The sequence below is a fragment of the Ovis aries genome, chromosome 1, assembly GCF_016772045.2.
Source record: "Ovis aries strain OAR_USU_Benz2616 breed Rambouillet chromosome 1, ARS-UI_Ramb_v3.0, whole genome shotgun sequence".
Classification (NCBI taxonomy): Eukaryota; Metazoa; Chordata; class Mammalia; order Artiodactyla; family Bovidae; genus Ovis; species Ovis aries.
In genome coordinates, this window is record NC_056054.1 from 54,348,407 (window position 1) to 54,360,495 (window position 12,089).

The window sequence follows — 12,089 nt, forward strand, 5'->3', positions numbered from 1 at the left end:
TTATACCTTTAACCCTGGTTTAGCACAGAAAGACAACAGAGTTAGCAATGAAATCCTGCTATTGTTTCTACCAGGCAGTGTAATGTCTTTTAAAAATTATCTATAAATCCTACAAATATTTATCTGCTTGATTTTGAATTTTTTTTTGTTCAACCAAAAACAATGAAAGATATATGGGTCCTACTGGTTTGTAATTTACACCTTAAAAAACAAAAGCTAATAAACTTATTTTGCTACAATTTTTTTTTATCCTCAAAGCTCAGAACAGAGTAAACTGTCAGCAAAGGATAGTTTGCTTATATTTTAAGCAATAATGTTAACATTAGTACTATTCAAATTTTCACAGACTTTCAAAATGAGAGCTCAGAATATTGAAATGACACTTTAAAAACTATTTTAAGTGGTTTTGTTCATACTAAATTTAAAAAATCAATATTTTATTCTGAATCTATAAAGAGGTCAAAATTTAATTTGATTTTTTTTTAACTAGGTGACAAGGGTTAACTGACCATTTATTCTCCAGGATTACTACTGACAGTATCAACAAGCCACACAATTTTATTTAATTTCACCAGGATAAAAAGACTTCCCGCTGATCAATTAATTCAGCTAAAATGATCAGTCCTTATAATCTCATGAGATTGCACAAATTTTCATCATGCCCTTTTGTATTACTATTTTAAATTGCACAAATAACATGTTAACATATGCTCACTGGCAGGGAATTCGTTTTTGCTGAAAAGGGTAAGGGAGATCATGAGTAATGAAATCAATCAAAATTATTGATACCTAATAATGTAAGGCATTATTCTTGAGATAACATATGTTACCTAATCCTAACTAGGAAGCAACAGAGTTGGAATTTAGATTTAGGTCTGATTATCAAATTGTAGTAATCAAACTGTGAGGTGATGAAGGCTGTATTAATACTGGAGCAGTGAAAATAGTGAAGTACTTAACATATAAGAACAAATTTGAAAGTAACATTAACAAATTGTGATAATCTGTTAAAATTAGGAGATACAGAAGAAGAATGAACCGTAAATAACTCTAAAACTTGAGAAGCTATGACAATGAAGACTAGGTTTTGTTAGTTATACAGGAAGAAATATCTAATAGGTAACTCTAGATATAATAGAATGGCTCAGGTAAGAGAACAGAACTAGAGCTGTTTGTTATTTTTATCTCAGATGCATAGATTACTCAAACCTTGGTTAATGACACTGTCATTCATGCATGACCTACTTTTATTGGGCAATTATTATTAATAATATAGTAAGCACTCACAGATCTACTAAATGACCAAAGTTAAGTACTTGTTAATAATTACATGGAATCATGTCCACCTCCCTCCTATCATATTTTCTCCTGCCACAAAAGAAAACTTTAGCCCCAGATGGCTTCACTGGGAAGTTCTAGCAAATATTTAAGGAAAAACTAATACCAATTCTGCATGAAACATAAAGAAATGGAGGAAATTTCTTAGGGAAAATTAAAGAAAAGGAAATACTTCTCAACTCATTCTATGAGAGCAGTATTACTCTGTTAACAAAAACAGACATTATAAGAAAAAAAAAATCTGCAGACCAATATGCTCTATAAACATGGATGCAAAACTTCTCAAAAGTTTTTATCAAATTATCAGTATGTTAACGGATAATGCATGATGAATTTTATCCTGGGAATATAAAGTCTCTTTAACATTTGAAAGCAAGTTAATGTAGTTCACCATAATGAAGGTTAAGAAAACATAATTATCTCACAGACACAGAAATACTTAGGCCACCTGATGAAAAGAACCAACTGATTGGAAAAGACTCTGATGCAGGCAAAGATTGAGGGCAAGAGGAAAGGTGGGAAACAGAGGATGAGATGGTTGGATGGCATCACCGACTCAATGGACATAAGTTTAAGCAAACTCTCATAGTGAAGGATGAGGAAGCTTGGCGTGCTGCAGTTCATGGGATTGCAAAGAGTCAGACCTGACTTAGCAACTGAACAACAATAAAATGGGCAAAAGATTTAAATAGACACTTTCATAAAAGAATATTTACAGATAGAAAAGAGATATATAAAAAGATGTTCAATATCACTAGGTATCAGGGAATGTTAATACCATAATATGATGTCACTGCATACACTTAGAATGTCTGAAATTAAGAAGACTATACCAAGTGTTGATAAAGATGCAGAGAAAGTATAGCTCTCATATTGGTGGGAAGATAAAATAGTACAGGCATTTAGAAAACAGTTTGGAAGTTCTTTAAAAAGTTGAACATACATTTACCATAAGGCCTAGCCATTATACTTCATTTATTTACCCAAGAGAAATAAAAAAGCGTATGTCCACACACAGACTTGTATGTGAATATTCATACCAGCTTTATTTGTAATAGTAATTGGAAACAACTTAAATGTTCATCCGCAGATGAATGATTAACAGTGGTTAACTCTGGGATAGTCATACAATGGAATATTATTCAGTAATAAAAAGAAATGAACTTTTGATATATGCAATGACATGGATGAATCTCAAAATAATTATGCATGGTGAAAGAAGCTGAACAGTAGAGTACATGCTTGTATGATTCCACTAATCTACAAATGACAGAAAGCATTATTTGCCTAGGAATGGAGGTGGGAACAGCTGAAAGAAAAGGGAGGTTAAGGAGATCTGAGATACTTTTGGGTATAAGTATATATTCAGTTTTTTTCTTTCCTTTTTTTGGCTGTACTGTGTGGCTTCTGGGATCTCAGTTTCCTAACCAGTGATTGAACACAGGCCACGACAGCGAGAGTATTGAGTTCTAACCACTGGACCACCGGGGAATCCCTATATATATCTTGATTGTGCTGATAGTGTCCTGGGTGTATACATATGTCAGAACTTATTGAACTGTGCACTTTCAAAAAATATAGCCTACTGTATGTCTATTATACCTTCGAATTTTTTAAAAATTAAAAATTTAAAGCTGATAGATTAAAATAAAATTCTAAAAAATATTCAATCAATACAGAAGTAGGCAGAAAAGGGGAATGGCATATGTACATACACACACATGCATATGCATTGTTAAAAGTTTGAAATTACATGAAATAAAAATGACAGAATTAAAGGAATAGACAATTCCATATAGGTTAAGAACTAGACCAAAACAAATTTTTTTTAGTAAAGACTTAGAAGATCCAAATAACGTGATCAACCACCTTGACCTCGTTGATAATTATAGACTAATACACATCCAGTAACAATATAAATTCTTTGCACAGGAACTCGATACATTCATTAAACTATTTTGGGTTATTAACTTACAAAGATTTTTTTAACACCATGAACCTTATACCTTCTATACCCTAAATCTTGGGGAAAGAACTGAGAGTTACTATAATTAATTATGTGCTTAGATTATGTCATTATTTTTTAATGGGTAATAAATGTGCTATTTCTCTTTATAAAAATATTTATATAGCACATTAAAAATTAAGTCGTCAAAAATTCTTACTCAATACTAATTTTTTTTTCAGGTACAAAAAATTACAAAGCTTCATAATCACCCCAAGACCACATAGAGCAAACATGAATGATATTTCCCAAAAGGCTGAGGTAAGCTTTTTAACTTACAAGTTAAAAAATGGGGGAATCATAGAGTTGACTGCACAACTGCTGGAAGGGCAACTGGTGGAAAGGTCATCCACAGAAGTTCATAGTAACATAGTGTCAAGATGTAAGACATAAGAAGAGATAAAATTCACAGGCTGGTCTCAGTATTTTCATTTGGATTCTTATCTAGGAAGCATGATTATAAAATTTTGTGTGTGATGATAAAGTGGATGTGATGGCTAGCATCTTGAGTAAATTTTAACATAATATACTGACAAATCTTAGAAGTTGTTTTTTCAGTATTAAAAAAAACCAGAATTGACATATACTCTTATGAGAAATCAATGACACCATAAGTAGGAAATAAAATAGAGGCTGTGTATGCCACAGGTTAATCAATTTGCCATTATCACTAGGAGAAGGAGTTTGGTGTTCTGAGGTGATGAAGTTTTATTTACTGAAACTTCTTTCAGAGATCAGCGTAATTTTCAAAAAGATGAAAATAATTTGCTTTCCTGGTTTCAAAATGGAGGAAACCCGTTGCTCCAGTGTTTTAACAGATTCCTCCTTCTTTGGAAAGCTTGTTTGTCATTTGGGAATTTTCCCCTTAGAGCACATCCTACTTGGAATGATACAGCATTCTCATGTATTTTCAGTGTTGGCTTAAAGAAGTTCTAGATGGGCAGCATAGCAGTAGTAACAACAAAAATCACTGCTTGTGCACAAAGACCATGGCTCACCTCTACCACAAATGAGAAGCAAAGGCTCTTCAATTTTCCTCATATTAGATACAGAAACAAGCAAGAAAATTAATATGTAAATTAGGCTTAAGCTTTTTGCTATGTTTTCAACTTATCTAACTTATTAAAATTAGACTGGGTATCTTTAAAGGAAGTAATGTAAAATCTGAATCTTTAGTAATGAAATAGGTCAGTAGAATACAGGTTGTTTTGAATTGGAATCCAGTCTTCAAAGTTTATATTTTTCCAGCGTTCAGCTTCAGTGGAACACATACAAAATGGGACTTCCTTGCAATATATTATTAACATTTTTACTCTCATATTTTCTGTAATATCATCTTTCATACTTAGATTTTAGAAGGTATCTAATCTGATTCTTATACAAATAAAGGTTTCAAACTCATTTCTACATTCTGTTTTGATAAATATTTCTTATATTGCTTATTCTGATCTATCTTTACCTAATTTCTTCCTTTCTTATTTTTTTTAACTTTCTTCTCTTTATTTTCTTCTAATGAAGATTCTGCTTTCTTCATCTAAACCTATACCAAAAACCTATGTGCCAAAACTTGGCAAGGGTGATGTAAAGGATAAGTTTGAAGCCATGCAGAGAGCAAGGGAAGAAAGAAATCAAAGGAGATCTAGAGAAGAAAAGCAAAGAAGAAAAGAACAATATATTAGAGAGAGAGAATGGAACAGGAGAAAGCAGGAGGTTATTTTATTTTTTTTTATTTTATTCTTGTGCAAATATTCATTTTCATCATTTAAATTTACATTTTATTTATTATTCACATTAACCACATTTCATAGTAACTGTATTTAAAATATTTTCTGCATTTATAAGCTAATTTCAAACTCTGCATATAATATGATTTAGTCTGAAGTTTGGACATGTTCATGTTAATTTATTTACCCATCTAGATTAAAGAAATGCTTGCTTCTGATGATGAAGAAGAGGTATCTTCTAAAGTAGAAAAGGCTTATGTCCCAAAGCTAACAGGTAAGCCATTTGAGGGGTAAACTGTAAATAAAACTGCAAACAAAGAAACAAAACAAAATGTCAAACTTGTTTCGTATTTTCTTAGGAACTGTTAAAGGTAAATTTGCTGAAATGGAGAAACAAAGACAAGAGGAGCAAAGGAAGAGGACGGAGGAGGAACGAAAACGCCGAATTGAGCAGGATCTTTTAGAGAAGAGGAAGATACAACGTGAATTAGCAAGAAGGGCCGAGCAGGTATACAATAGATATTAAGTCAGTATTTGCTTCAGAAACTAATTGTACAGAGTAAAACTAACCAGTATGTTGCCTAATCAAAGTGTTTCATTATAACATAAACCTATTAAATAGTAGCTAGCATGAAAGTAAGGTCTTAAGCATAATATTAATATTGAATGCCTAGAAGGATAAGGGCAGAATGTGTCTATTTCAAGGTTGAGTACCGAGATGACTTTTGTTATATACTGTCCTATTCTGTCCACATTCCATATTTTTCTTGACACATTAGAAAATTTTACAAAAATATAAGGCAAATTCACACATAAATTATCCAGATGTAACAAAATGCTGATCTTTTAATAGCAATCAAAAATACTTGCTGGTTATTATCAAGCACTAAGGCTTAATTAGAATATCTTCCTACTCAATTATTTGTAACATGTAACAAAATTAAGTCACATTTTATTCAATCATGGTATTATTAGCAAGTTGGGGATGGTAGTAGGAGAGGGGAGATACTTGACAGTCATGTCCTTTACGTAGCCATTCCTGATGCCCATAGCCATGAAGAACAAACTAGAAGAAAGACATTATTACTATGATTTTATAGAATCTCTTAATGAACTTAAAATTCCCATATATTTTCTGCTCCAAAGATGAGAACTAAGAGGCTGGTAAAGATTTTAAAATACTCAAGAATCTGATCTAAGTTCCAGAAAAAGTTAATCTCTCAAAATGATTAATGATTGTAATAACGTAGAAACTTGAAATTCTGATAGTCAAAATGAACATTTTATTAAGTAAGGAACTGATCAGTTCACAAAAATTTCTCTAATATATTGATATTTGTTTTATATTATAAATGATCTGTAGTCATAGAGTTGAAAAAAACACCAGAAGACAGTTATATTTCTTATGTGCTTTAACCTTATCTACATTGTACGATCAAAAGAGATGATCAATATACTGATTTTAGTGAAACTAAACTAGTACAATAATGGTGTTTATCTCTCAGAGTTTTATTAAGGTTATATGAGTTAATAAATGGAAGCATTTAGGACAGTGCCTGGTATAAAGTAAGTGGGCTATAAATGAATATTTCATCTAAATAGTAGTACATATAAATAAAATATCATGAAACCAGTTTAGTTTTCCCTTCTCTTATCAACATTTTAACAATTATCCTAACATAATGTTCGCAGTATATTGTCTCTTTCATAACCATTTTTATTGTGAGGTTATACTTGGCTCCTTTTTGCCTTTGCTTTAAGTGTCTATGCTTCTTTCAGTTCCTACAACTTTTCTGAAAAAAAGTGACAGGGACTTCCCTGGCAGTCCAGTGATTAGGACTCAGCACTTTCTCTGCTGGGAGTCTAGGTTCAATCCTTGGTCAAGGAACTAAGATCCTACAAGCTGCACAGCATGGCCAAACAAACAAACAAAAAACCCCAAAACAAACAGAAAAATGACAAAGAAGGCAAAGCATATGCCATATTTGCATGTCAAGGAAATTTATTTACTCTGACTTTGCGGATAACCATTTTTATGGCCCAAGTAGCCATTTGTATGGTGGCAAATAATGATATATGCCAGATGAAATTATAGAAAAGAATTGGGATTTTCTATGTTTTATCACTTTGTATCTCTTTGTGTAAAGAGAGAATGGTATACTTTACCTCTGCCACCTCCAGTCATCAAAGATTAGGATTCATTTTGAAATGAAATTTCAAAAGGGAGCACAATTATTTAAAAATGAACATTTTAGGTTATATGTTATAAATATAAAACATATCACTATATGTAATTATATTTATAATACAAATTATAAAAGAAGGTAATAAAATTATAGTAAAATATATAATTAAAATATATGGTGCTTGGCAGGAAATAATGAGTATACACGTGGGGTTAGTCTACTTCTTTTAAATCTTGTGTTCTTTTCCAAGAAGCACTGATTACACACTAGACTTTGAGACCCACTACAACCCCATGAACTGAATATGCAGGCAGTGGTTTCACAAAGAACTATGTATGTGTTGAAGAGGTGAATTTGAATCTGATGAAGACATAGGGTACTCAGAAAGAAATGGAAAAAAGCTAATCATGATAAAGAACCATTTTAGTAATCATAGATACTATATGGCAAGAGAATCTTGGTTAATAAAAATTTTAGCCTATTGAATTATTTGAGAATATGTAGGTAGAGCAATATAAACTATTAATAGTAATTTCATTTTGTAAATATGGGAAATCTAATTTTAAAACCTAATTAAGTACATTTTCCACTCAAATCTAATAAAATTTAATCTGTCTTTGAATATAAGAAGTAAAGCATGATATAGGTAGTTAAGAAGAGTCTTAATGAAAAATCATCTTGTACAAGTCCTTTACTATGGATAGGATTTTTGAGTCAGACGAGTAGGTGAGTAATGTTTGAAATAATTACCAGTTCTGAGATTCTAGATTATTTCTGTTGTTCAGTCATGTCCAGCTCCTTGCAACCCCATGGACTGCAGCACACCAGGCTTCCCTGTCCTTCATCATCTCCTGGAGCTTGCTCAAACTCATGTCCATTGAGTTGGTAATGCCATCCAACTATCTCATCCTCTGCCGTCCCCTTCTTATTATGATGAATTAAAAATAGAAATATTTTGTATATAGCATGTTGGAATCAAACACCAATAAAATTTGGGGGAGATCTTAATTTTGTATAGTCTAGTTATCTTCTAGGGTATTTTGATGGACAAGGTTAACATCTATGAAAATAGAAAAAGAGATGTTATTGGTGGGAGACTAAGCTGTTAAAGAGAAAAGGGAGCAAGGAAATTGATTTGGGAAGGGGCAAAAGGAGTTTTTTTTCCCCATGAATCAAAATAAAGAGTTGGGAAGCAACTCTTCCATGGTAGCTTCTGAAAACTAGCACTATAATCGAACTGAATGTTTCAGTTCTCTGTGAATATACTGAGACCATGAATGCTTAGGCAAATTCGTCTTTTTCCTTGTTTGTTGAAACCCAATGAAAAAAAAAATTCTATCTTTTGTTGTTTTGATAATGGTTTAAAATGAGCAAAGAAGAAAGCAAAAAACAAACAAACAAAAACAAACCAAACAAAGGAAAACGCCTCCAAATATATTGGGTTGGCCAAAAAGTTCCTTCAGTTTCAAAGTATAAAGAAAAGACACATTTTTCATTTTCACCAAGAACTTTATTGAACAACCTATTCACTATTTCATTCTACTACATTTCTCAGGCAACTTCATAATTCCATCTTCTCAAACCTTTATATCTTTTTGATCAAACAACTATTCCAGGTACCTTTTACAGTCTTTCAGGGAACTGAAGTTTTTTCCATTAAGATAACTTTTTAAAAACCAAAATAAATGGAAATCTGAAGGTGCAACAGCTGGTGAATATGGTGGATGAATCAGAACTTCCTAGCCAAGCTGTAACAGTTTTTGCCTGGTCATCAAAAAAAACATGGAGTCTTGTGTTATCTTGATGGAAGATTATGCATTTTCTGTTGATTAATTCCAGATGGTTTTCATGGAGTGCTATTTTCAGTTGGTTTAATTGGGAGCAGTACTGTTGGAATTAATTGGTTTTCCAGAAGGAGCTTATGATAGAGGACTCTCTTCCAGTCCCACAATATATACAACATCACCTTCTTTGGAAGGAAGCCTGGCCTTTGGTGTGGTTGGTGGTGGTTCATTTTGCTTGCCCCATGAATCTCTTCCCTTCCACATTATTGTACAGTATCCATTTTTCTTTGCTTGTCAAAATCTGTTTTTAAAATGAAGCATTTTCATTATGTTTAAGTAGAGAATCACATTCAGAAATATAATCAAGAAAATTTTGTTGTTGTTGCTTATGTGGAACCCAAACATCAAAGCAATTAACATAACCAAGCTGGTATAAATTATTTTCAGTGCTTGATTTGGATATTTTGAATATGTCAAATATCTCACTCGTGGTATAAGACTGATTGTTCTCAGTTAATGTCTTGATTTGATCACTATCAACTTTAACTGTCTACCTAACCATGGAGTATCATCCAGTAAGAAATCTCCAGCACAAAACTTTGACAACCACTTTTGACACGTTCCATCAGTCAGCACCTTCTCCATGCACTGCACAAGACTTTTGTGCATTTCAGTTGTGTTTTTACCTTTCTCGAAATAATAAAGCATTTTTTTATTCCACCTTCAATATTAAAATGGCTGCACGAAATTCACCAATTTTGGTAAGTTTTTTAAATGCACGCAGATATGACAACTGTCACAATATAATCTAACAAAATTGTTTCAAATGAAGTTAAAGGCAACTAAATGCTACTAGAGCCAGCTTACAGAAAAACCCAAATGAATTTTTTGGCCAACACAATAGTTTATTATCTACTACAAGCTAATAAAAATCTGAAAAGGTGGTAGCACCAAGAAAAAGAAATCTGGGGTTAAAAAATTTAAATTTTTTTCCCTATGCTCTCAATTTCTCACTTCTCACCATACCTCCTAGAACTTTTTATTGAGATTAACACAAATTGTAGAGTAATTATTATCACTCTTTTGAAGGGAAATAATTTTATAATTATTTTATTATAGATCTACTAAAATTTTTCATAGTATCATTTATCATTCAATAAAAGTTTCATCATTTACACAGCAAATCAGTATAATAGATAATTCCATAACAAAGCAAATTATTCTGAACAAAACTATTTAAAATAAATTATTAAAATATACAATAGATTTATTTTAAAAAAACAATTTGTTCAGAATAATTTATTTTTCAAGAAATTTGATATCTTAATAAAATGAGTAATTTCTCCCTTGATGGAGACTGTAGAAAAGAGGGATGATGAGAGAACAGGGATTAAACCAGCATAGTATGAGCAAGGTACAGCTGAATTCCCTTAGCCTGAGTGAGGAACAGACTACTTCCAGATTCTTTCACTGGTGTTAGAAATCAAATGAAAACAATAAACAATTTGAATTTTTACTTTCTAAGTTTTTCATTTTCCCATTGTTTATGTTTCTTTTTCTGAGACTTCAAACACTGTGCTATTTAAATCATGTTTCTGTCATTTCTCACTCTGTTATGTACATTAGCCTGCTAACCTTATTGGCCAAATGGAGCTCCCTTCTTTGGAATGAGGGCCTTTCCTATATAGATCTGGTCAAAATATACAATAAACAGTTATGATTGTTTTTCCTCCTAAACTAGACATGTGAAAGCCTATACCTTTCACTGCACTTTATTATTGTGTCAGTTATATTTTGGCCATATTATAAAATATAGTTATGATGGTTGCTAATGGTAGGTTTTCCTTTCATTGTGTCAGAGAATGGAGAAATGCTTCTGTACTTCAGTTTAAATTGCTTGTTTATCTAATAACTGTTGGTTGTAAGCTCACAGCCATATTGTAAGAACTTGGTCCGTTATTCAAATTCCAGAATTACAAAGGTAGGCTTTATTTTAATTTTTTCTTAATATACTGTTCCCAAGATATTGATATCAAAATGCAAAAAATAATAGAAGGTAAAGGACATAATTGGCTAATTTGGAGCAACACAAAAATACTTCCAAAATTCTAAATTTTGAAAATTTACCATAAATCACAACTAAATTACTTTTCAGTTATATGTTTAAAGCAAAACGCAGAAATCTGATGTAATGTAATGATATGAAATTCTTATTCAATAGATTGAGGACATAAACAATACGGAAACTGAATCAGCACCAGAGGTAAATGGACATTTCCTTTAATGAAACATTCACCTAAAATTATCTGGTTCACAAATAATCTTTCAATTAAAAAATTAAAAGAGTTTTATTATGAATATAGCAACAAGAAAAAGGACATAAATATTTTGCAAAGCAATGTCATACTTTTTCACTTTCAAACACTATAGCTTAGTGTTTTTGGAGAAAAGTATGTTTTTGCTCTCATGGTTCAAGTGGAGGCACAAGTCTGAGTTTGAAATACTCTGCCAAGACTATATATTTCTTGAACTGTTACTAATAGTTGAGACTGTTGAAAGCTAATGTTGAAAAACGCAGTTTTCTTTTCATCATTTGTCTTCTTTCCTCAGAGTTCCTGAAAGTTTGTTTTGGTTATTACATCCTAGCAGAGAGTACAGTATCTATTACCATGAAGGAATGTTCAACAACCACAACAGTTTTAGATCTCTTCTAATCTAACATACAAAGTTATAGATCAATCAATTTGATTGTGTGCCTAGAAGTACAGACAAATAAATTGGAAGCAGTTTTACTTCAGGGGCATGTGTTACAAATTATAATTCTTCACTTAGTTTTTGAAAAAAGTTTGGAGGCAGTAATAGATGATGTAAAAGAACTAATTAAAATGAATTTCAAAAACAAGTTTAAGAATATGTGAATAGGACCAAATGCCAAAGTTTTGTCTATAATATAAATGTTTTCTAGATCACTTGGAAATACTGTGTTTTTTTTCTCGCTAAATGTTGGTTTTATTAAGTATTTAAAAACTTACATGGAGAGAAAAGCCAAATG

At 31.7% G+C, this 12,089-nt stretch overlaps 1 protein-coding gene across 7 annotated transcripts in view; it reads left to right on the forward strand.

Moving 5' to 3' along the window:
* NEXN (nexilin F-actin binding protein) overlaps positions 1 to 12,089 on the forward strand; it is a 52,854-nt gene that overhangs the window by 17,704 nt on the left and 23,061 nt on the right. For 2 of the 7 annotated variants that reach the window (XM_027971420.2, XM_012174258.4), the window contains exons 2-6: positions 3,526 to 3,604; positions 4,862 to 5,053; positions 5,263 to 5,341; positions 5,427 to 5,575; positions 11,259 to 11,300. In XM_027971420.2, the coding sequence (XP_027827221.1) occupies positions 3,578 to 3,604; positions 4,862 to 5,053; positions 5,263 to 5,341; positions 5,427 to 5,575; positions 11,259 to 11,300 (489 nt within the window). In that variant the 5' untranslated portion in view covers positions 3,526 to 3,577. The remainder of the gene's footprint in view (positions 1 to 3,525; positions 3,605 to 4,861; positions 5,054 to 5,262; positions 5,342 to 5,426; positions 5,576 to 11,258; positions 11,301 to 12,089) is intronic. The other 5 variants (XM_012174273.4, XM_060411149.1, XM_027971421.2 and 2 more) reach the window with 3 other exon arrangements.